This window comes from Macaca nemestrina, chromosome 14 (genome assembly GCF_043159975.1).
Source record: "Macaca nemestrina isolate mMacNem1 chromosome 14, mMacNem.hap1, whole genome shotgun sequence".
NCBI lineage: Eukaryota > Metazoa > Chordata > Mammalia > Primates > Cercopithecidae > Macaca > Macaca nemestrina.
Genome location: NC_092138.1, coordinates 66,359,360 through 66,380,900, shown reverse-complemented (window position 1 = coordinate 66,380,900; position 21,541 = coordinate 66,359,360). Strand labels below are relative to the sequence as shown.

General features: G+C 49.1%; 1 protein-coding gene across 6 annotated transcripts in view; it reads left to right on the top strand.

Annotated features, from left to right (window-relative positions):
* The window catches only part of LOC105497299 (paired box 5), a 195,774-nt gene that overhangs the window by 3,764 nt on the left and 170,469 nt on the right, over window positions 1-21,541 (top strand). For 3 of the 6 annotated variants that reach the window (XR_011612705.1, XM_071078015.1, XM_071078013.1), the window contains exons 2-3: window positions 9,072-9,237; window positions 15,048-15,245. Coding sequence is in view for 5 of the 6 variants with exons in the window: in XM_071078015.1 (XP_070934116.1) it covers window positions 9,072-9,237; window positions 15,048-15,245 (364 nt within the window). In the remaining variant the exon portion in view is untranslated. Of the gene's footprint in view, window positions 1-2,787; window positions 4,064-9,071; window positions 9,238-15,047; window positions 15,246-21,541 lie in introns of those variants that run through there. The other 3 variants (XM_071078017.1, XM_071078014.1, XM_071078016.1) reach the window with 3 other exon arrangements.

The following is a 21,541-nucleotide window of genomic DNA, read 5'->3' as shown; positions in this document are numbered from 1 at the left end:
CAGCGCCTAGCACAGGGCCCGGCCCAAAGCTCTGCTACTGGGAGAAAGAAAGTGCATCACTGTAGATCACAGAGAAGCCCGACTACGTTGAGAGCCGCGGTGAGACCAGCCCCGCGCTAGTCTCTTTCTCCTGGACCAAGGCTGCGGCTCGTGGGCGTTCAGAGACAGGACTGAGACGCAGTAGCCCGGCTCCACCGTGGACTTGCTGTGCAGCCTCGAGCTAGTCACGTAACCTCTCTGAGCTGTCGTTTGGTGACCTGTAAGGCTGGGCTAGGTGATCACGGTATCAGGTCTGGTCGCGCCTTTGGGGTTGGAACTTCCCAGAGGCGGCCCGCTTGGGCGGTGATGAATCACCCCCACCCAGGGGGAAACTCCTTCCCCCAAGAACGCCGCGAGGTGCGGGAGGGGGCTGCTCTGGGTGCACAGGTAAGGCGGGTCCTGTGTGTGCCACGCAGCAGAACACTGTCCCGAAGCCGGACACCTACTGTGTGAAACGGGGAATCGGCGCCACTCCTGCTCGGGCTGTGCCCTGGGGCTTCTATACAAGGCTCACGGGTGTCCGAAGGAAAACCTGCGTGTGCGGGCATATTCCAGCCGAGTTCTTCGATTTGGCAGCATCGCCCCTCCCTCACTATCCCGAGAGCGGCTCTGGAGAGGCCCTTTTGAGAAAGGTTTCCAGCCCGCAGCCTTTCTTCTACCCCAGACTTGCTGTGTGACTTTGGACAAGTCGTATCCTGCCTCTGGGCCTCGGGGTCTGCACCTGTGAAATGGAGAAAGCATAGCTTCGGGACCCTTTTAGCGCTAAGATTCTAGAGAACCTGGGTTTGTAGGCCTGAGCTCAACAAGAGAGGCTGGGGGTGGGGGTGTCACTGGCTGCATCCCTCAGGGCGTCCCACACTCCGGCCTCTCCAGTAGGTGTGCAAGCCGCCATGTTGAGTCTGAGCCGAGGATCTGAATTCTGGTCATTTCCGACCCACTGGGCGCTATCGGTGAAGCCAGTGCGGGAACTCTATTCCATCCCTGTCCCTCTGTGCTGTTGCGATCTTCCTGCTCCAAGGCCTGGGGTGAAAGGGGAAGATCCGGACAGGCGGGGTTCCAGACAAAGAAGAGATAACGCCGCCACTCCACCCCAGCGCGCACTGCAGCCTCCTGGGTCCCCAGAGGCCCGCCTGGGGCCGTTTTCCGCAGCTGTGCCCTGGTGGGGGGTGGGGACGGGTGTCAGCGCCGGAAACTTGTCTACTGGTCAGGGACAGCTGGGTGTGGAACAAGGACAGAAGGTGGGCCCAAGGGTCGACCCAGTGCAGGAGTTTGAGAAGTAGAGCATGAGTAGATAGAAGGCAGAGGAAGGCAAACCGAGGCAGAGAATAAAACAAGAGGATAACCCAGGAATACTCCCATGATCACCCTGTACTCTATCTTCCTTACAAGCCCAGTCCTGGAGCAGGCATCTCAAAGCCCTTGTTTGGGTGGATTTATGTTTAATATTAGCGGAACATCACTCCTGAAATACAAAGTGAGTCTTCAGACCACTTCCCTGAGTTGCTGGGGGCAAGGGAATCCTCAGCGTATTTCTTGTGCCAGGGCCCAGATGACTCACAAAACTAACTATAGCTTCCTGGGTGAAGAATGACTATCACATGCTTCCTTTTCAAGGTCCAGTTTCTTTGATTGTTGTTTCAGAGCCTTAAACCCCACCAAGAAACGGACTCTCTAGTCAAAGATCCTTTCTGTAGCAAGAGAGTTCTGCTACAAATCCATCCATTTTGTCTACATAGGGACAGGAACTTCCTCTGTAGACGGAAGGTCGGGTTTTCCCGTCAACTGGAAGCTGCCCTACTGTAGCGCGCCTGGCCACTTTGCTTGACCCTTGCAGATAGAATGCGCCCACACACCCGCCCGCTTCAGGGGCCCTTATTAGCCCTGGACGCGACTTGGCTCATTCGGTTCTCAAGAAACTTGGAGCTGGGTGCGGAATTACTCCGGTGGACAGAAGCGCAACACCAGCTCCCAAAGCGTCTGGCAGTTCTTGATCTGAGGCAGGAAAGAGGGCCAGCCACTCTGCTTGGGCAACCTGGCCCAAAGCCTTAGCCCCTCCACCCAGGTGCGCCCTGGTGCGCCCCAGTTACTAACTTTAAAAGAGTGTGAGATTTTCTCCCCTTTCCCCCAACGTGTCTGCCTTTGGGTAATGCAGCATTGAGGGCCCTGCAGGTGGAGTGAGGGAGGCGGGTGGACGAGGAGGAGCCAGTGGTGGTTTAGTAGGTACCTGATAAAATTAGGAAATAAAATTAGGAAATATTTCCGTGGAAGGAGCCTTTATTAAAATCTAGTAAACCCCACTCTGCCCATTTTACAGATGAGGAAAGTGAGGTCAGAACTGGCAGATATGCACACACTCCGATGCACACAGTCCGATTCCATCACGAGCCTGATGGTGCTGGATCTACTGTGCTCCTTGTCTTCCTCCAACATAGATTGTTTTTTTTTTCTGGAGACTTCCCCCATTCTCACCCTTCACTCAGCTGCTCTCAAGCCCTGAGAGCGTCCCAGGATCCCAACGTCGCGTTGGGGAGGTCGAGCCCGCGTGGGACCTGCGGCAGGGCTCTCCAGGCAATGCGTGGGCCCCCTTCCCCCTCCCCACCGCAGCGATCCACTAGGCCTTAGTCCAGCGCGTTTGTCAATGAACGTGGCGCCGCCGCCTGGGCCCCGCCCCCCATTCTCTCCCATTGCCCAGGTATCCGCTAATCAGGCGGAGCCCGTGGGCTGCTTAGCCAATGGGTCGGTGTTTCGGGCCAGGGCCGGCTGCCGCCACTCTGATTGGCTTGGTGGAGCGTGATTGGCAGGTTAGCTCCCGCCCCGCCCCCGCCCGGAGGGAGCTGAGCCCCGGGCGGCGCTGTCCACACGCAGCGGGTCCTGAAAGCGGCTCCGGGGCGGCGCGGTGGCGCACTGTGCGCGCCGAGCAGGCGGAGGGCTAGCGCCGGCGGCGGCGGCAGCAACGCAGGCAGTCAGAGCCGGCTGCGGCTCCGTCTCAGCCCCGGCAGCCCCGGCGGCCTTGGTGGCGGGAACCCTCTGCTCTCTCCTCTGTTCCTCACTCCACGCCTGGGGCAGGCGCGGCGGCCGTCCCGGAAGAGGCAGCGGAAAGACAGTGGAACCAGACCCACGAGGGAGGGCGGCGGGGCGCGAAGAGTTGGTAGGCACGAGGTAGACACCCCGGCGAGGAAGAGTCCTTCGCTGGTGTCCCCGTTCCTGGTCCCGGCGATGGGCGAGCAGCGGGGGCCGCGGGAACTTTGAAGGCAGCGGGTTTCAGGGTTGGAGGGCTGCACGCTCCCGGGGACTTCGGAGTCGCGGCCCTAGCGTCAGGGGCGGAAGCATCTCCAAACCCGCAAGAACCCCGCGCTGCCGTAGAGGAAGTTCTTTGCAACTTCGTAAGAGACGTCGGAGAGCCAGTTGGAGAGAGGCCGAGGGGAAAGTCTGAGCGCCAGAGACTCGGAGAAGCAGAGAAAGAAAGGATCTGGCGGAGACCGAGGGGTCGAGGAAGGACCCCAGAGGCATCGAGGCCGCGGAACCAGCCTGGCAGCCCCCGGGTCTCGCTGCCCCCTGAGTGAAGTCAAGGGCCGAGTGTTCTGGCGGCCTCTTCAGAGCTGCTCCTACCCGGGGCCGGGGGCTGCTGGCTGTCCCGGAGGCGGGCCGCTACGCTATGCCCCCGAAGCCGCGGGCGCCTTGGCCGCAGCTACCCCGGGCTGGGCCCGGAGCCGCCGCTTGAGCCAGCCAGGGAGGGAAGCCAGCCGGAGTTGGGCACCCGCTCCCAGCCGGGCTGCGCTAGCACCGTTTCCCGCCTCTCCGCACAGCTCCCGGCGGTCTCCAGCAGGGAGGCTCTGAGAGAGACCTCGAAGCTCCAGCAGTGTTTTCTGAGCCCAGCTCGCACAGTGCCTGGCCTGGTGGCGCGGCTACCTATCCGCCCTGGGCAGCCCCTTGGCGCCGGGAGGCGGCGGCGTGGGCCGGCCTGCAGTCTGGAGCGCCCCGATGGAAATACACTGTAAGCACGACCCGTTTGCATCCATGCATAGTAAGTAGGCGGCGAGCTCGCTTCTCTCACTCTCCCGCCGGGACCGGGTTGGGGGCGCCGGACCGTGGGTCAGGTACTAAGGCCGGGAGGATCTCGGACCTCTGCAGCCGCGCAGACAACTTTGCAAAGTGCAGGGATCCCAGGCAGGGGACCTGAAACAACGCGCTTGGCCGCCGGGGCGGGAGCACCTGGTCTGGGAATCCCGCCTCCGGCAACGCGTAGCGTGGGCTGCGAGCTGCAGCCTTTCAAGGCTCCGGCGGCGACATTTCAGCTCTTTCGGACAACCTTGGCTTGGACCCGTAGAGGGCTCCGGGCCAGGCCAGTTGGAGGGCAGTAAGTTGTAGGGAGAGGTCAGTCTGAGTCTCAGACAGCGCCCCACACCCCTACTCCGATGGCGCCTTTTTCAGCCACGGGGCTGATCCAGACTGGAGCTTGGAGGGAAAGTGGGGCCCTGACCCGTGTCTGTATGTGTGGAGGAAGAGGTTGAGAGCTAAGCGAGGACACCCGGGCTAGGGCTCCAAAGGTGTCCTGGAGTTGAGAAGGGGGCTTTGAAAAATCAACGAAGTAGCGGTTTCTGAGTTCAGCTTCTGCTTAGGAGCTGGCCAGTTCATACAGAGACCCTTAAAGACCCCATTAGGTCCTTCTCTGCAGGACGCCTTTTCTCATGGCTTCTCCCCTTTAAAAAAGGAGGATAAGAAAGCAAAAAGAAAGAAAAAGGAAGCCAATTATTCACCACGCAGACACCCCCACTTCTGAAAGACGCAGCGTGTGTAGGAGACGGGAAGGGTCATTTCGGGCGAGGGCAAGGCCGGCCTGGCTCCCTGGCTCGCAGGGATCCTGCCAATTCACCCATTAGCACAGCCTCCTGTGAGATGAGCGCTCCTCTCACGGTGAGTTAACGCCGGATTAGATTCGGAGATTTCAAGGAAATTCCAAGTGGAACGAATCGCGTTTCCTTTCTGTTTGCTGCAGAGCCAGGCTGGAGGAAGGTGCCAGGCTTTGGCAGCCTCCGCTCGGGTGCCGCTCGGGGTCTCTGCGGGCTGCAGGTCAGGGAGTTGCTCCCGGGCTAGAAGCCCTCCCCATGCCTGGCCCCCCTCCCCCCGCACCCCCCCCCCCCCGCGCCAAAGCCTGGGATCCAGCTTTCCTAGTCGCAGGTCCCCTATTTAACAAAGGCAGCAGAGACCCGGCTGGAGAGAAGGCGAGCTTCCCGTGGCGAGCATGTCCGTGTCTGCCACTGAGTGCTGAGTGGTCTGGCAAGCAGGGGAAAGCTTGTCTAGGCAGCCAGGGCTGGCTGCGGACAGCTCAGTTTCTCTTTGTGTCAATTTTCTGAGTCTGAAGTAATCCACCAAAGCGGTGGGGAGCTCTGTGCAGAGGAACTGCCCGTTCTGGTTCCAGTCCAAACGATTCCTCAAGGTTTGGGGCCTGTGCCCAACTGGTTTCCAGTCTGTGGTGACCCCAGTGCCCTCCACAGCCTTTTCCGGCTCGAACTCCAGCCTGGCTCTGGGGAGGCTCTGATCTCGCAATGGAAGCCCAAAACAAACCAGTTGGGGAAATGCTCTGAGAGGTGGGCAAGCCCTTGGCTCAGCCAAGGAGCAACTATGGGGACAGATGGGGAGCACCAGCCCCTGCGCTTCTCTGCTCACCGGTGGAAATCCACAGGCCCTCACTGTGTCCTTCTGCCCAGAGCTCTGTGGCCCTGAGGTTGTGCCCTAGCTCTTGGGGAGATAGCATCAGACCTGGTGGTCTCTCGGCTAAGCATCAGTGTGGAGAAGGCAGCTCCTTTCAGGTGCGGGTTAGCCAACCGCTAATGTCTGTGCCTCCTTGTCCCGGCCGTCAATCTGCCCCCTCCGTGGGAATTGCTCCCTCCCATTTTCAGTCTCCCTGGCAGCACAGTGGGGGCTGGGCCCCAGCCAGCCTAGCTTCCAGAGCTGGTGCAAGACCTTGGCTTCTCTGGAAGCACTCTCGGTTCTGAGGCCCAAAGCTGTTTTCTTGCACAATGTAGGCCTGCTCTGCGGCCCCAACTTGCTAGCAATGGGGAGTGGGGGGCGCAGTAGATCCTGGAAGGTGGCTGAGGTAGTAGAGGATCAGATCAGGTCCCACATCCTCACCTTCCTCCTGGCCCTGTCAGTTTTTTCTTCCTGTTACCTCTCCCTGCCTCCATCCCCCTACCACTGCTTCCCCCCACCACTGCTTCAGAGCCGGATAGCTTCTTTGGAGAGGGGCAGGGGCTTCCAGGAAATGGCCTTCTGAGTTTGGAGGAGTCCCTACCCACTATTCCAGGCTCATCATTTTCATCAACACAGTAACCTCCTGCTCTCTTCCTGAGCTGTTTCCCTAGGTATCTTTACCAGTTATAGAACACTTATAGCCAGTGTCCTACCTGAGGGTGGCCTAAACCTTCAGCTTCACCCATTTTACAGAATATGATATTGAGGTCAGAGAGACAAAAGGACTGACTCAGGAAGTTCACATTGGCAAAGCTGGAGCTGGTTCTTGGGTCTCCCTGACCATCTGACAAAGGCATAAAAATGAGGCTTCAGAGGGTTCACAGAAGGGGAGAGGGAGGGACTCAGATTCCAGAGAGAGGGCAATGGGTATGCATACATGCAAAGCTCTCTCTCTGTCAAGTCTAACCGTATCTATGTCTACTGCCTGACTTTCCACATGTGTCAGTACCTATCTGTGCATTGGAGAGTCCATTAGGGAGACTTATTCTCTCCCCTTTCTCTGTGCCCCTGTTTGCCTGTCTCTGTACCCCTTCATTCTTTCTGTCCTCCTTCACTTCTGACCAGTTCCAGAGTAAGTGGCCTTCCTCACACCATAGTTGTAAACCTTCTCACCACCACCCTCTAAGAGCTCCATTGGGTGGGATTGTGATGGTGGAGAAGGCCAAAGGGGCTTGGGGACCTTTCAAGGAAGTTGAGGAAGGTAAGAGGCTCCCAGGTCATACCAAGTCTGGTGTCAGCTGTGGACCAATAGATGAGATTGTGAAAGAGCATTACTAGCTCAGCCTATGTGGTCAAGGGTAGAGGGTTTGGGGACCTGCTCTCACCTTGAGAGACCAGGCTCTAGGAGACCTTTAGGGTTTTTCCCATGATACAAAACAGCCTGCAGTGCTCACAAATGTCCTGCAGGACAGCTTTTGGAATGTAAGTCCTCTGAAGATTGCCACTGTGTTTTGGGCAGAAAGTCTCAATTGTCAGTGACATAGAGAACAGACTATTGCAGATGGACCATAATAACTGGACTCCCAGGCCATATCAAAAGTGTGCTGGGCGTTTAAGCTTCCTTTGCCTGCCCTTTGTTTTCCCAGATGAGCTTATACCAATTTTGAATTCATTTTCTTTTACTTAAATCCAGCCTGCTCTTGAAAGATCTGTACAACCTTTCTAAACAGGTGTTCCCAGCCCCAGAACAAAGCCTTCTGAAGGCTCTTGACCAGGGTGGCTACAGTCTTTCTGTTTTAGAAAAACTATGCAATTATGTTTCTAACTGCAAAATCCTATTTGGAATGGTTTTCCTTTTTCTTATATCTGGAGTGTTTTAGAACAATCAAAACTGAATAAAGATCATTTTGAAAATCAGAAATCCAGCTTAGAACTGGAACTAAGTACTTCAGTTATCTATAAAATTGTGTTTTTCCTTGAAATAAGCCTGAGCCTGAAATATTTTTGGGAAATATTCATGGGAAACTTGAGTGGATTGCTTGGACAGTTTTTAGGAAATACGTTATATTACGGGGGTTTTTGCTCCCTTTATTTCAGATGTGGTTCATGAACCTGGGTAGTAGTTGAGTACTGGGAAGAAATAACTGAGACGAGGTGGATATTTCATGTTTTAGAGTTGGAGTGTATATATGCGTGTGAGACCTTTGAGGTCTTTCCCTTGAACTGTCCAGTCCTAGCCCAGTCTCGGTTCAGGGAATTTCTCCTTCCTTTGCCTCTGAGCTGCCAGGAGCATCAATAAATGCTTTGACTTGGCCTTGGGCTCCAGTCAACAGCAACGTCAGTGAGTGACTAATTAACAGCTGTAAGGTCAATGATGTTGCTGCATTGGATCACTCTGTGTTTACTGGTTTGGTTCTCCATTTACTTGGGTCCTTGGGTCCTTCCAGTTGGACCTTGATGTAAGAGAAGGGTGGAGGAGGCACTTTCTCAGACTCCTTTTACTTAAAATCTATCCCAGGACCCTTGTAAAACCTGGGACCCAGAGGCTTTTGTAGGTTTCTCTATTTTCCCTGCACCAAAATAAAGCTGTTTGTCAATTGCAAAACATTGTAAAAATTCCAGGGAAACTCCTTTATAACAAATCCCCATGCAGTGGAGTGGAATGTACTATGTGTAGAAGATGCTATGACCCATTTCTTTTGTGTGCTTTGAGAAAGCACAGTGGTCAAGTCTGCATGTCAGCCTCACCTTAAAGGGAGGGTTTTAAACAAGGCAATGGTTGGTGTTTTCCTCAGTACTCTGCAGATGCTGTTAAATTTTTAAAAAATTCCTTAGCCCTTAAATTAGATTGCTGATTTAAAAATTTTCCCTGAGATATATGTTTATTGGAGTTGTTCTTTTCACTTTTAAAGACATTTGTTAAAAGGAAACAAGTTTTATTTTTTTCCTCTTTAAATGTGATGTATTTTAAAGTATATTTTCTCCCCAGGATCTTCCCTAGACTTCAGCATCACATAATAAGTTGTGCCCATTTCGTTTACATTGAGGTCTTCACACATTTCATTGTTTAGAAAAATTACGGGGAAAATGCTAATAATATTATGGGGATGTTTGCTGTCAATAGCTCAACAGTCTGGCTGCAGATGGATAAAGGCTAAGATTAATTTTAAAATGCAATCTGGGGACTTCGTGTAGTTTGCACGATTGGACTCCAGGCGCAAGACATCCAGCCTGCCGGCCATTTGTGATCAGAGGGGCTCTGGGTCCTCACAGCGGTGCTTCTCCTATGTGACTGGTTCTAACCACCCTTTCCCTTTCCTTTTGTTTCTGATCTGTTTCAGGACATGGAGGAGTGAATCAGCTTGGGGGGGTTTTTGTGAATGGACGGCCACTCCCGGATGTAGTCCGCCAGAGGATAGTGGAACTTGCTCATCAAGGTGTCAGGCCCTGCGACATCTCCAGGCAGCTTCGGGTCAGCCATGGTTGTGTCAGCAAAATTCTTGGCAGGTAAAGGCAGGAGCTCAAGGCTTCCCTTGATCTTTCAAATAAAGACCTGAAACAGGACCCAGCAGCTGTCCAATATGACAGTATCATAGTGAGAATCATGACGGCATTTTGTTTCACACGCAGAGCGCTTTAGAGTTTGCAAAGCCCCAATTCCAAGTAGCCCTGGGAAACCCCTGTCTCTAGTGACATGTGGAATAGGGTGACTTAGTCAGGAGGGTTGACATGTTTTCTGAAAGCCTGGTGAATTGTTCTAAAGAACTCAAGAGAAAGACGTTCTTGGGAATTTCCCTTATACATCCTAGGCGAGGCCGGGTCCCTGAGTAGGACTGGTTGGAAAATCCTTAATATCACATAACCAGAGTTCAGTGTTTCATTTTAATGTTTTTGAAAGCATATTCCACTTTTAAAAGTCAGCCATTACTTTCAGTTTTGGGTTATTATCAACCTTGTTATGTTGGGCTGCAGTATTTTCCTTCTCTATGTTTTTATTTCCATTGTAGTGACAAGCATCCAAAATATATGTTAAATTAGAGAGGAGGAAAAAAAAAAACCCAAACACCAACTTTCAAATGTGACATTTGAAAGTTGCCACTTGACCTGGTGATTTGCTGCAAACAAAATAGTAACAATGAGGCTTCTCCCATAGGGCCATGCAGCCTTTTAGCACTCCCGTTTATTTTCTCAGTGGCCTCCGCATGATCCAATGAAGCACATTTTAAGATGAGAAAACAAACCTAGAGCGGCAAAGTGACTGACACAGGTTTATCTAGTCAGGCAGTACCTGGGTTGTGATGACGCCTAAAGGACTCCTAGACCATGTGGGTCTCACCATACCCCCGAAACAAAGCCACAGATTTGTTTCTGGGCATGAGATCTTGTTTTAGGTCTGCCCTGGCAGGCAGGAGCTTTCTTGGGTTTAGCTGTTCAGTGCTTTCTCACTATTTCTTTCCCCGGGTCAGAAAACAACCTTTGTCCTGTAACTTGCATTATGGTTTGAGCACAGACGCCTGAATAGGAAATAAATATTTTGAAGTATGTCAGTGACATTGTGACTTTCTGCTGGCTCCTTCCCTTTCATCTGCTGGAATTCAAGAAATTCTCTCAGATGGAAGGAGCAACAGCTTCTAATAACCTTGGGGAGGCTGCTTGCTTGAGGCCAAGGGAAGAAGTTTTAGGACTAGCGGTCTGGCAGCTCCTTTGGGGACCTTGATCCCAGGGTTCATTCCTCATCCTTCAGCCCAGTGCAGGTTACCTGAGCTGTGGGGGCTGTGGGCTTCACTCCTGTTTAGCACTCAGAAAGCAAATGAACCCCAGAGTTAGGGGGCGATTGCAGGACATTAGCACGGTTTTCTTGTTAGATGGTTATTTTAGGCAGGCGGATGGGAGCGAGAGAAGAAAAGTGGAAGACAGAGAGATACAGAAAAGAAAAAGAGAAAAAGGAGACAAAGAGAAAAGAGAGTGATTTTTAAAAGGCAGAGAAATAGAAAGAGAGATAAATGACAAGACAGGAGAAAGGGAGAGAGAGCACAATATTTTAGACTATCTCAGCATCAGACTTCTAAAGCCAAAAGGCTCCTAGATATCTTTTTGTGGAGCCTCTTCATTGTACCAAGAGAGAGAGAGAGAGAGGGAGAGAGAAAGAAGGCCTTTCCTTTGTTTTTGCTGAGACATCTTTGCTGAGCCGACATTTTGCTCGCTGTTTGAAATCTCAGGGCAAGATACTGAGCCTTTTTCAGAGGGGACATCCAAACACGGGGTCCTCATGTTCTGGTGCTGTGGAGCCTCCAAATCTCCCATGAAGACTGAGGGGGACAGGGACCCTTCCAAGCCCAGCCTGCAGCCTCCCATAGCCAGAATAGATTTGTCACTAGGTAGAGTGGCACTCGGAAGTTACGCGCCGCTCCGGTGCCTGGCCGTTTAAGTTGTCAACAATAAATTGGAATTTCATAGCTCATTATTTTCATAACTAAGAACCACAGTGGACAAAATGTCACTCTAATTAGAACTGCCTTTTAAGAAACAAGTTCAGCCCTAAAACAGTGTAACTGGGAATTTCTGAACTGGGGCCGTTCAATCCACAGATATTTTTTTTTTTTTTTGGTCACCAATGAATTTGATGGGCACACGAGAGGTGACAGATTGTAGGAAGAGTGCGATGTGTGGTGGCTATGGTTTTCAGAGTGTGTGGCAAGGCAGGCAAAGTCCCTGGGGCACACAGGGACCCCTGTCATCTCGGGAAGGTGGGCGGTCTGCCAGGAGTGTGGGCATTCAGTCTACAGAGCTCAAGCCTTCGGAGGGGCTTGAGAGGCACAGCACAGTGGCATCTGAGGCCGAGTTAAATTCACCCAGGGCCTGGCTGCTGTCTTTTTTCACTGGAGCCTGGTTGAGAGGTTCAGGTCATTGGAATTGGGTGGTAGGTTACACAGTAATAAGAAACACTAGGGATTTTAATCCCCTGCACGTGCTCTTTATTTTATGTTTTGCAAAGCTTGTTCTCAACCGTCTGTATTTTTGTCTTCAAAACAGCCTCACAAAGCAAGCAGGGCAAACATTCTTCCCCTATTGTATAAATGGGAAAATTGAGGCCTAGAGAGGCTAAGTAAGTTGGCTAAGATCACACAGAGAGTTAGCGTCAGAGCCACCTACACCTCTTGACTGCTAAACTAATGCTGTTTGCACTGAAGGACATTGTGTGTTGGTGACTGCCGTTCGTCTTTTGTCTGTAAGCCAAGGGGCTGCACGGCTGTTTTGCTGAGATGAAAGGATAGTTATTAAATCTGAATCCTCATTTGACACAGTTTCGAGTTGGGGTTTCGGGATTGTCAGGGTTGCCTTCCAAGTGCCTGGCCCATGTGTCAGTCAAAAAGACGACGGAGATCTCTCATGTCAAGGCCGCAGCCTTCCACAGTTGGCACTGCTCAGGTGGGATGGGCAGGTAGCCCTGTGTGCTGCCGCCCACCAGCCATGTAAGTTGGGGCTGGGCTGGGGGGGGGCCTTTAGCCTGCCACCCTCTCAGATTTGCTATGTGAATGTTGCAGTCCCATTCAACTAACATATTTTGAGTATCCAGGACAGGGTTGTCTAAATGTCCGTAACCCCTTCCCTGAGATTCTGCCTGTCCTAACAGACACTCGGTGACTATTGAGTGAGTGAATGAATGAAAAATGCATGTGAAAATGCCTGGTCTGGTAAATAGTAAAGTTCTTGGCAATTGCAAGGGATCATTATTATTATTATTATTTAAAATTTTATAAGCAAAGCAGCAGCTTGCTCTAGCGGGAAGAGCACTGAATTTAGAGTCAGGTTTGAAAGCTGGGGCTGTCCCTAACTATAGAAGGGAGTTAGGCAAGTCACTTAGTCTTCTGATCATTTATTTTTCCTTCTATAAATCCCTGTGGCCTTGCAGGGTTAGTGTGAGGATCAAGATAATTCGAGGAAGAGCTCTGTAAACTACAGGACGCTGTGGCTGAATTACAATTAGTTGTGTTATAGTAAAAATTGACTTTACATTATAAAATTGATAGGACAATTGGAAGCTGCAGAGATTGCTGTGTGCCTTGATTTAGGGTGCTTTTCTAGACTTCTGGCTTTTTTGGGATATTGTGAAAAAGTTGTTTGTGAGTAATAACTTTTTGGCAATTACAGGAAAATTGCTGAAAGCAATTGTTTAGAAAGAGGGAAGATAGGTTGAGTTTTTGCCTTATGGTCAAAAGTTGCAAATGACTCACTCTTTTCAATGAAAAACAGACATTTCACTATCACATCACTGCTTCCAAATTATTTCATCTCTTTTAGGATATTCACTAACTTGGCCTTACCCAAACTTACCCAGGCTGAGAATTTCAGCATCTCTATAAATGTGACCAGGAATCTTGGGTAACATTTTCTACCCATCTCAGAATCACCTCGTTCCCTTGCCTATCATCAACTCTTGTGAGGTTTGAAAATTACTAGTCATTTGAAAAATGTCTTTTTGGTTTTTTAAAAAAGATTCAACTGCAAGTTAATTTTCTTGGAAAAGGAAATCAAGAATTCTTCTGTAAATATTGAGAGAGACATCCAGGGATGGCTCAGATTCAGAAAAGGAATCATGTCATTTTTTTTTTTTTCCGCCTGAAATGATCTTTCATGGCACTCTTCTTGGTCTCGGTTTTACTGTAAAATCCTGACATCCTATTTTCCTTAATGAGCAAATGCTGATAGCATGGAAATGTCCTTAGAAACAGCCATTTACCTCAGGGGAGGTCCCTGGAAGAGTTGCTGTGACTTGTGGTTGGTTTTTCCGATTGCTTGGGTTTTGACTTACAACACGTATTTTCAGATAATTCTGCAATTCAACATTCCTTTTAATTTTACACCAAGATTATTATTTTTCTCTTATGGAAAAATAAGTTGCATTTCAGGGGATAGTTTCATACAATGCTGGAGATTGTGCTAGGGCTTGGAAGAGCTGGCAAATCAAAGGTGTGAGGTACCTTATTGGGGAACTTTTAGTTCAAGAGGCTGGGCCACAGCCCTGGCTTGCCCATTTGGTCTTGTGTGACCCTAGGAAAACTGTTTAACCTTGATGAATCTCTGCTTTATACCTGTAGGTCAGGACCTTTTCATTTATTTGTTCATTCACTCATTCATTAATTCAAAGCAATTTATGTACTTTAGAACTGTGGGAGATAAAATGGGAAAACTGACTCAAAAGTTTTCTGTCAACTATAAAATGGTAGATCAATGTGAAAGAATTTTGTTAATGCTTAGCCAGTGCTGTCCAAAAGAAATACAATGAGAGACTGGCCGGGCGCAGAGGCTCATGCCTATAATCTCAGCACTTTGGGAGGCCGAGGCAGGCGGATCACCTGAGGTCAGGAGTTTGAGACCAGCCTAACATGGCAAAACCCCGTCTCTACTAAAAATACAAAATTAGCTGGCCGTGGTGGCGCATGCCTGTAATCCCAGCTACTCGGGAGGCTGAGGCAGGAGAATCACTTGAACCCAGGAGGCAGAGGTTGCAGTGAGCTGAGATCATGCCATTGCACTCCAGCCTGGGCAACAAGAGTGAAACTCCATGTCAAAAAAAAAAAAAAGAAATAAAAAAGAGAGCTGTGTACGCAATTTAAAATTTTCTAGTAGCACATTAAGAAAAGTAAAAAAAAAAAAAAAAAAAAAAGAGGTATTATATTTTAATTATATATTTTATTTAACTCAATATATAAAAATGGCTATTTCAACATATAACTTAATATCAAACATTCAACATACTATCAAAATTATTGAGATATTTTACATTTTTTTGGTACTGTTTTAAAAATTCGGTGTGTGGGCCGGGCGCGGTGGCTCAAGCCTGTAATCCCAGCACTTTGGGAGGCCGAGATGGGTGGATCACGAGGTCAGGAGATCGAGACCAGCCTGGCTAATACGGTGAAACCCCGTCTCTACTAAAAAATACCACAAAAAACTAGCCGGACGAGGTGGCGGGCGCCTGTAGTCCCAGCTACTCCGGAGGCTGAGGCAGGAGAATGGCGTAGACCCGGGAGGTGGAGCTTGCAGTGAGCTGAGATCCGGCCACTGCACTCCAGCCTGGGCGACAGAGCAAGACTCAAAAAAAAAAAAAAAATTCGGCGTGTGTTTTATATTTACAGCACATCTTGATTCAGACTAGCCATATTTCAAATGTTCAAAAGCCTCATCTGGCTGGTGGCTACTGTATTGGAACGTGCAGATCCAGACGATTCCTGGACCAAGTAGCCCATTATTTTGTTGCCAACATCCACTTTACTGGTTCCTCATGGCTAAGCTTCTTTCTCTTTGGGTCCTAGGTATTATGAGACAGGAAGCATCAAGCCTGGGGTAATTGGAGGATCCAAACCAAAGGTTGCCACACCCAAAGTGGTGGAAAAAATCGCTGAGTATAAACGCCAAAATCCCACCATGTTTGCCTGGGAGATCAGGGACCGGCTGCTGGCGGAGCGGGTGTGTGACAATGACACCGTGCCTAGCGTCAGTTCCATCAACAGGTGAGGAGCTTGTGCCTGTGGGGGCTGGGGATTTGGGGGGATGGCAGGGTGTTCTGGAGGCTCTGCATGTGCCTTTCCTGAAGATCTGGTCTCTCTTTTCACCAAAGCCCCTTAGGGGTTACTGAACAGGAGAGATGCTAATGGGGCCCACTGGGTCTCTGTTACCCTTCTCTTCTTCTTTCCAAAGTGGGCAGGAGTCCTAGGCCCAGGGAGAGGGGAGCATGCCAACACTCTGGCTGCTCGAGGTTCTTCTGAGCCCAGAGTTATTTCTATCCCTCCCTTTACCACCCACCTATATGTGTGGAACACTTCGCAGTGAATTGTCCTGACTAGGCCTTCACAAATGTTGCTGTCCCTGTAAACCTAGGCTCAAGGTCTTGGCACTGGCCCATCCCAAAGGTTCCCAGGAAGAAAATCCTGCCTCCAGTTTGGGCGGAACTTGAGCCAGTGAGTGAGGGGAACATAGCTCTGACTTGGAGTTGGGAGACTTGGCTCCTTGTTCCAGCTCTGCCACAAACTCGAAGTGGGACCTTGACAAGGCTCTTCCATTCTCCGAGAGCCCAGAACCCCAGTGGTTCTGATGTGCGTCTTCAACTCCAGGGGTGTTGTCCAGGATGCTAAGATGCTCTGGAGCAATGGAGTTGTCCTTTTCCCAACTCACACATGGAATCTTACACATGGAGAGAAAGAACCAGAGAAACACCCTGGGTGTCATGCACAAGATCTTCCTGGGAGCCACACAGCTCCCTTTCCTTTCCAGTCTGATCCAAGATACATGGAAGGGTGCTCTCAGAGCTTTAAAAATAAACGTATGGAAGAAAGTTTTCTGTTGTAGATGATGCAATCTCAACTCCATTTAAACCCACAGAGTTAGGAATGAAGTTCAGAGATGAACAGAAATGATGGTTCTCTAAACTCTGCAGAGAAAAGAGAAGGCAGCAGCCTGGAAACCTGGACAGTTTCCATTTCTCCAAATCACACCCTACCATCATCAGTGCAGAGCTTGTGTGGGCATAGAGGACCCTCACTCCTAGCAGAAAGAGGTGGTCGGTCAGACTAGAGTGAGAGCCTCTTGTCCTGATAGTGGATCCTTCTGTGATGACTCAAATGCACAGATCGCCGTGGGAGTGCATGTGTTCACATTTTGAGTCCTGCTATTTTGTAAATGGTTAGCCTGTTTTTCTTCTCTTGGCAAACCTTTACAGAGGCCCTGACATCATGCACGGTGCAGGGGAAATAGAGGAGAATCAGGCACACAGTTTCTTGGTCTGTTCTAGAGGGGCTCTTTGTCCAGGGTGGGGTTCTGACATGCACTTAGAAGCCTGATGCACCTGGACAAACTTACTGAGGAGGTAACAATGATGATGATAGGTTTTGGGGAAGAGGGGATAACTCCTGTTCTTTTTTCTGGATTATAAGAGGCTCCAGTGTGTTTTATGAGCCCCATACTTCTGGCTCTTTGCAAGATTTCCATGACACAAAACAACATGACAGGCAACTGGCCTGCTCTGCAGAGGAACATCAGCCAAACCCCTGGTCAGGCTTTGGGGACCCACAGGTTTCCCAACGTAGAGTACACATATAATCGGCGGTTTGCAAGATAACCTTAGGTAGTCCATGGGGGTCACAAAATCTAATGCCTTACATGGGGCCAGGCAGATAAGGTAATGAGGGAAGCAGGCCAGCCATAAGACGATGGGGAGAGGTTGGGTCCCTGGCAAGCTAGACAGCACAAGTTCTATTAAAGGAGCACTGCTTCTTAGCTCCAGCCGAATGCTGCCAGGAACATGGGTCCAGTGTTTGCCAGATTTTTTGCATTCTTCAAGAGAAGGCAGAAGCTGGGGCTTGTGTAGATGTATGTATGTATATTTCTGTATATGAAATCTTTATATTTAAATTATTATTATTTTTTTTAGAGATGGGGTCTCCCTATGTTGCCCAGGCTGGTATCGAACTCCTGGGCTCAAGCAATCCTCCTATCTCAGCCTCCCAAAGTGCTGAAATTACAGGTGTGAGCCACCGCACCTAGCTTAATCTATATTTTTTTAATGGAGGCAACTAATTTCAATGAAAAATGCCTTGAAGGATGAGCATAACTTATTTACAGAGCATTGGTTTACATCCTCCATAATGCAAAGATGCAAGGATTCACATTGTTTTGTAATACATTTATTTTAATGTATTTTAGAAAAATGTAAGTAACATGCCAAACCAGTGAGTTTGTGAACTTTGTGAACGCCCCCTCAACACTCCCACCTACCCACTTACAGTAGGGAACTCTAATTGCCTTACACAATAACTTTATTTAAGTAAAAAATGAAGTGATGTGAAAGAAATGTATGAGGCAAATAGAGCAGTGGTTACAAATAGAGCTGCGAAGGGGCATGGGATATGTGGTCAGGAGAGATCACTGACCCACTGATGCTTTCTGCCTGGACCTGTGCTGTGGGGAGGTTCTAACTGCTGGCTGCAGGACCATGGCTAGCCTCAGGGGCGTCCTGGGTGTGCTGTTCAAAGCCATGGCCAGGCAGTCTGTGCCGCTAAGGTGCTTTCACGTCTGTGGTCTCCTATAGTCCTTAAGGCTTGACTCTATCCTGTGGCAGGTGTAGCAACAGAGGCCAAGGTGGAGAGTGCAGAGAACAGTGACTTGGAGATAGACATGGGGGTAGAACCCAGGTTTCCCGATGATAAGAGGAGGGCTAGTTTCTTTCCACCACCGTCCTGTAGGACTCTGCGAGTGACAGAACTGAGGATCTGTGAGACGAGAGACAAGGGGGAGGACAAGTATTTTCTTCTCCATTTCAGAGCCTCGCAGGCTACCCGTTCTGCCGCCTGGCTGCCTGCCCTCTCTCATCCTTAGCCCTCTCCAGTGCTCCTCGCTGGGGGCTTCTTTTTGGGAGTATTCTCTGGCTCCTTCCTGCTGTCTTCAGTGACAGCTCACTAAGTGTAGGACAATCTCATGTGGCTGCCTTCCCCACCCCCAACCCCCCAAAGCCAGAGCCATCCCAGCATACAGTTTTATTTTTCAGATGAAGGCAAAGCTCCCACTGCATTCAGATGAATGCAGCTTCTAAACGCCTGCCTTGCAAATGACACTGTGTAAGAGGGTTCACAGCTCTCCCAGCCCCTGCCTCCCTCGGAGGTAACTTTTCACTCTTCCTGATTTCAAACAGCTGCGGAGGAAGTGATGGCTGGATTTGTGGCTATTCTCATAGCCACAGGGGCGTCTCCATGGTTCACCCCTAAGAGTATGTGCCTTCCTGTTATCTTCCAGGGCACCAACCTAAACCATGACTGACAAGAGGTTGAGCATCACTGAACTAGTTCTGTTAGGCTGGTGGGGGATTTCCTGGGACATAGATCACCTTGTTCATTTGACTTCTTATGGACAAACATGTGCTGGGAGGCTGCACAACCTGCAGGGATCGCTGGAATCCAGCCTGAGTGTCCACTGGAGGTGGCCATCCCAAAGCTGACCCAAATGGTGGGTGGAATGGGGTCTTCTTTCTTCTATTCCAGCACCGTGGCCAAGGGGTGGGGACTACAAGTGGCACTCCCAGTTTAGAGGAGCAGCTCTGTTTAGCCTTTCAACTGGTTGGGTCATGTGAGAACGTGGGGCCAGTATTATTGGGTGTTCTGATTTTTCAAGAGAAGCTAGAAATCAGATATTTATGAAAAATCTCCCAACTTAAAAATATTAGCAACTAATTCAAATAAAAACAAATATACTGTAAGCAAAACTTGTCCCAGGCTGGAGGTGGCCCTGGGGAAGATGTTTTGTTAGTTCTGCTCTTAATTCTAATTTTGGTGGCAGGCCTTCTGAGATTGTTTATCCATTTCCTCTTTCTTTCTTTCTTTGTTTTTTTGAGACAGGGTCTCACTCTGTTGCCCAGGCTGGAGTGCACAGGCGCAATCATGGCTCACTGCAGACTTGATCTCCCAGGCTTGGGTGATCTTCCCACCTCAGCTTCCCATGTAGCTAGGACTACAGGTGCCACCACCATGCCTGGCTAATTTTTTGCATTTTTTGTAGAGATGGGGTTTCATCTTGTTGCCCAGGGTGGTCTCGAACTCCTGGACTCAAGCGATCCACTCACATTGACTTCTATCTGTGTCCTCTTTCTTCTCCACAACAGTCACAGGCCTGGGTGCCACCTGTGGGGCCCCTCACAGCTTGGAACAGTTGGACCCCTGGGTTTTGGATTCTCAACTTCTTACTGCATTGATGGCAATTTGATCAGTGCCATAGATGTGGGTGTTTCTTCAGCCTTATTTTCATGTTTCCTTTTTCAAGGCACCATGATTTTCTCTTTCACTGTAATTTTGTGAGGACTGGCGGTGGGGCGGGGGGCGTGGGATGATGGTGAGAAGCCTAGCCTTTCAAAGAAGGAAGAGTGATGTTTCCATGGGATCCTTAAATGCCACAAAGTCCCTCAGAGTTTTAAACCTCAAATTCTAAGTGGGTTTGAAATCCAAATAACCTTTATGCCTCACATAGGAAGTATTTAGCAGAGGGACCGAGCTTCCTTTGAATGTGGCTTAAAGTAAAATGCTGGGGCATGGGATCTGGGAGTCTGGGCTGACTCGCTGCTGTGCAACTCTGGGCAAGTCATTTGAGCATCTTGGGCCTTAGTTTCCTCATCCATAGGAAGAGTTTGATGCTGAGCTCCCTTCTCTCTTGGACAGTCTAGTGTGCTCTGCAGTACGGCAGCCGGGATCCTGCTCACGCTCAGCAGGTAAAGGATGTGCAGTTTGGTGTGACCGCCAACTCAGCCCAACCGTCTCTGGCTTAGGAAAGGTCCTGAGTGTGCTCTCATTGGATGAGTCTTAACAGCCTGTCATTTTAAAAATTTTAAATTTGTTTAGAGTTGCTATGATTCAATTACGGTCTTGTTCTTCCCACTACAGTTTCTTCTCGGTGGAAGCTGATGCTCTTTGTTTTTACTCGGTGACTGCTAAAGGCAGATGAGCAAAATCTCTCACCCCTGGGGGCGGCTTCAGAAGCTTCCCTGTAACTCTGAGATCCCCCTTTATAAAGAACAGCCCGGCTGCAGCCTTAAAACAGAGTGTGAGAATGGTTACCTTCCCCTCCCCAGCTTCCAAGGGGACCACTTGTGCTTTATTATTATTATTATTAATTTTTATGGGTGCATAGTAGGTATATATATACATATATTTATGGGTACATGAGATATTTTGGTACAGGTATGCAATGAGTAATAATCCCACCATGAAAAATGGGGTATGCCTCGCTTCAAACATTTATTCTTTGTGTTACAAACAACCCAATTACACTCTTTTATTTTTAAATGTACAGTTAAATTATTACTAACTATAGTCTCCTCTTGTGCTATCAAATACTAGGTCTTATTCATTCTTTCTATTTTTTTGTACCCATTGAGCATCTTCACTCCCCCACCGCCCTCACCTTGTGCTTTTTAAAGCAAATGTGAAAAATATGAACATTTTAGGACTGCAGCTAGTCATTAATCTTTACAAAGACGCCACTGAAAGTAACATCTTACATTTCTGGAGCACCTAGTATGTAGCAGCCACTGTTTTAAGTAATTAATTGATTTAATCCTAATAGTAACCCTATGAGATAGGAATGATTCTTAGTGCCATTTGCAGATGAAGAGACTGAGGTACAGAGAGGTTGAGTAATTTACCTAAGATCACGTAGCCGGTCAATTGCCAGAGGACTGGAATTCAAACTCTAGTGGTCTCTAGTTCCAGAGCCTGTACACTATGCTACTGCTGCCTCTTAATGACCTATAGCAATTAATAATGCTTTCCAGTCATATTTATAACATTTTAAAAGAAAATGAGGAAAACATAATTTTCTTTGCTTTGTTTACATACAAATTTAGTAGCCAGGCAATGATTTGAAAAGTAAGGATTTTAAGCTGAATTACAGTGGCTTTTTTTTGCCATATATTTATATGTAACTATATTTATGTCTGGTATATCCATATATTGACATATCCAGCAATATCTCTGTAGACACACACACACAGACAGTGATATACACAAAAATGTAAACATTAGATCAGATGCCAGCTTACTTCCAGGTGACTGAAAAGACAACCTCACTCCCAGAACTTTGTCCAATATGCTTCTAGTTTGCTTAGTTAAAATAAGTGGTTTGAATATTAGGGAAAACAAACCAACAATCTGAATGTATTTGAGGGAACATTTAAGCTGACTGATTAGAAAAGGGCAAGAGGCTCCTTGCTAAGCTCAAGTAGCCAGGCTCCAGATGACCTGTGTGTGTGGTGAGACTATAGGGTGAACAG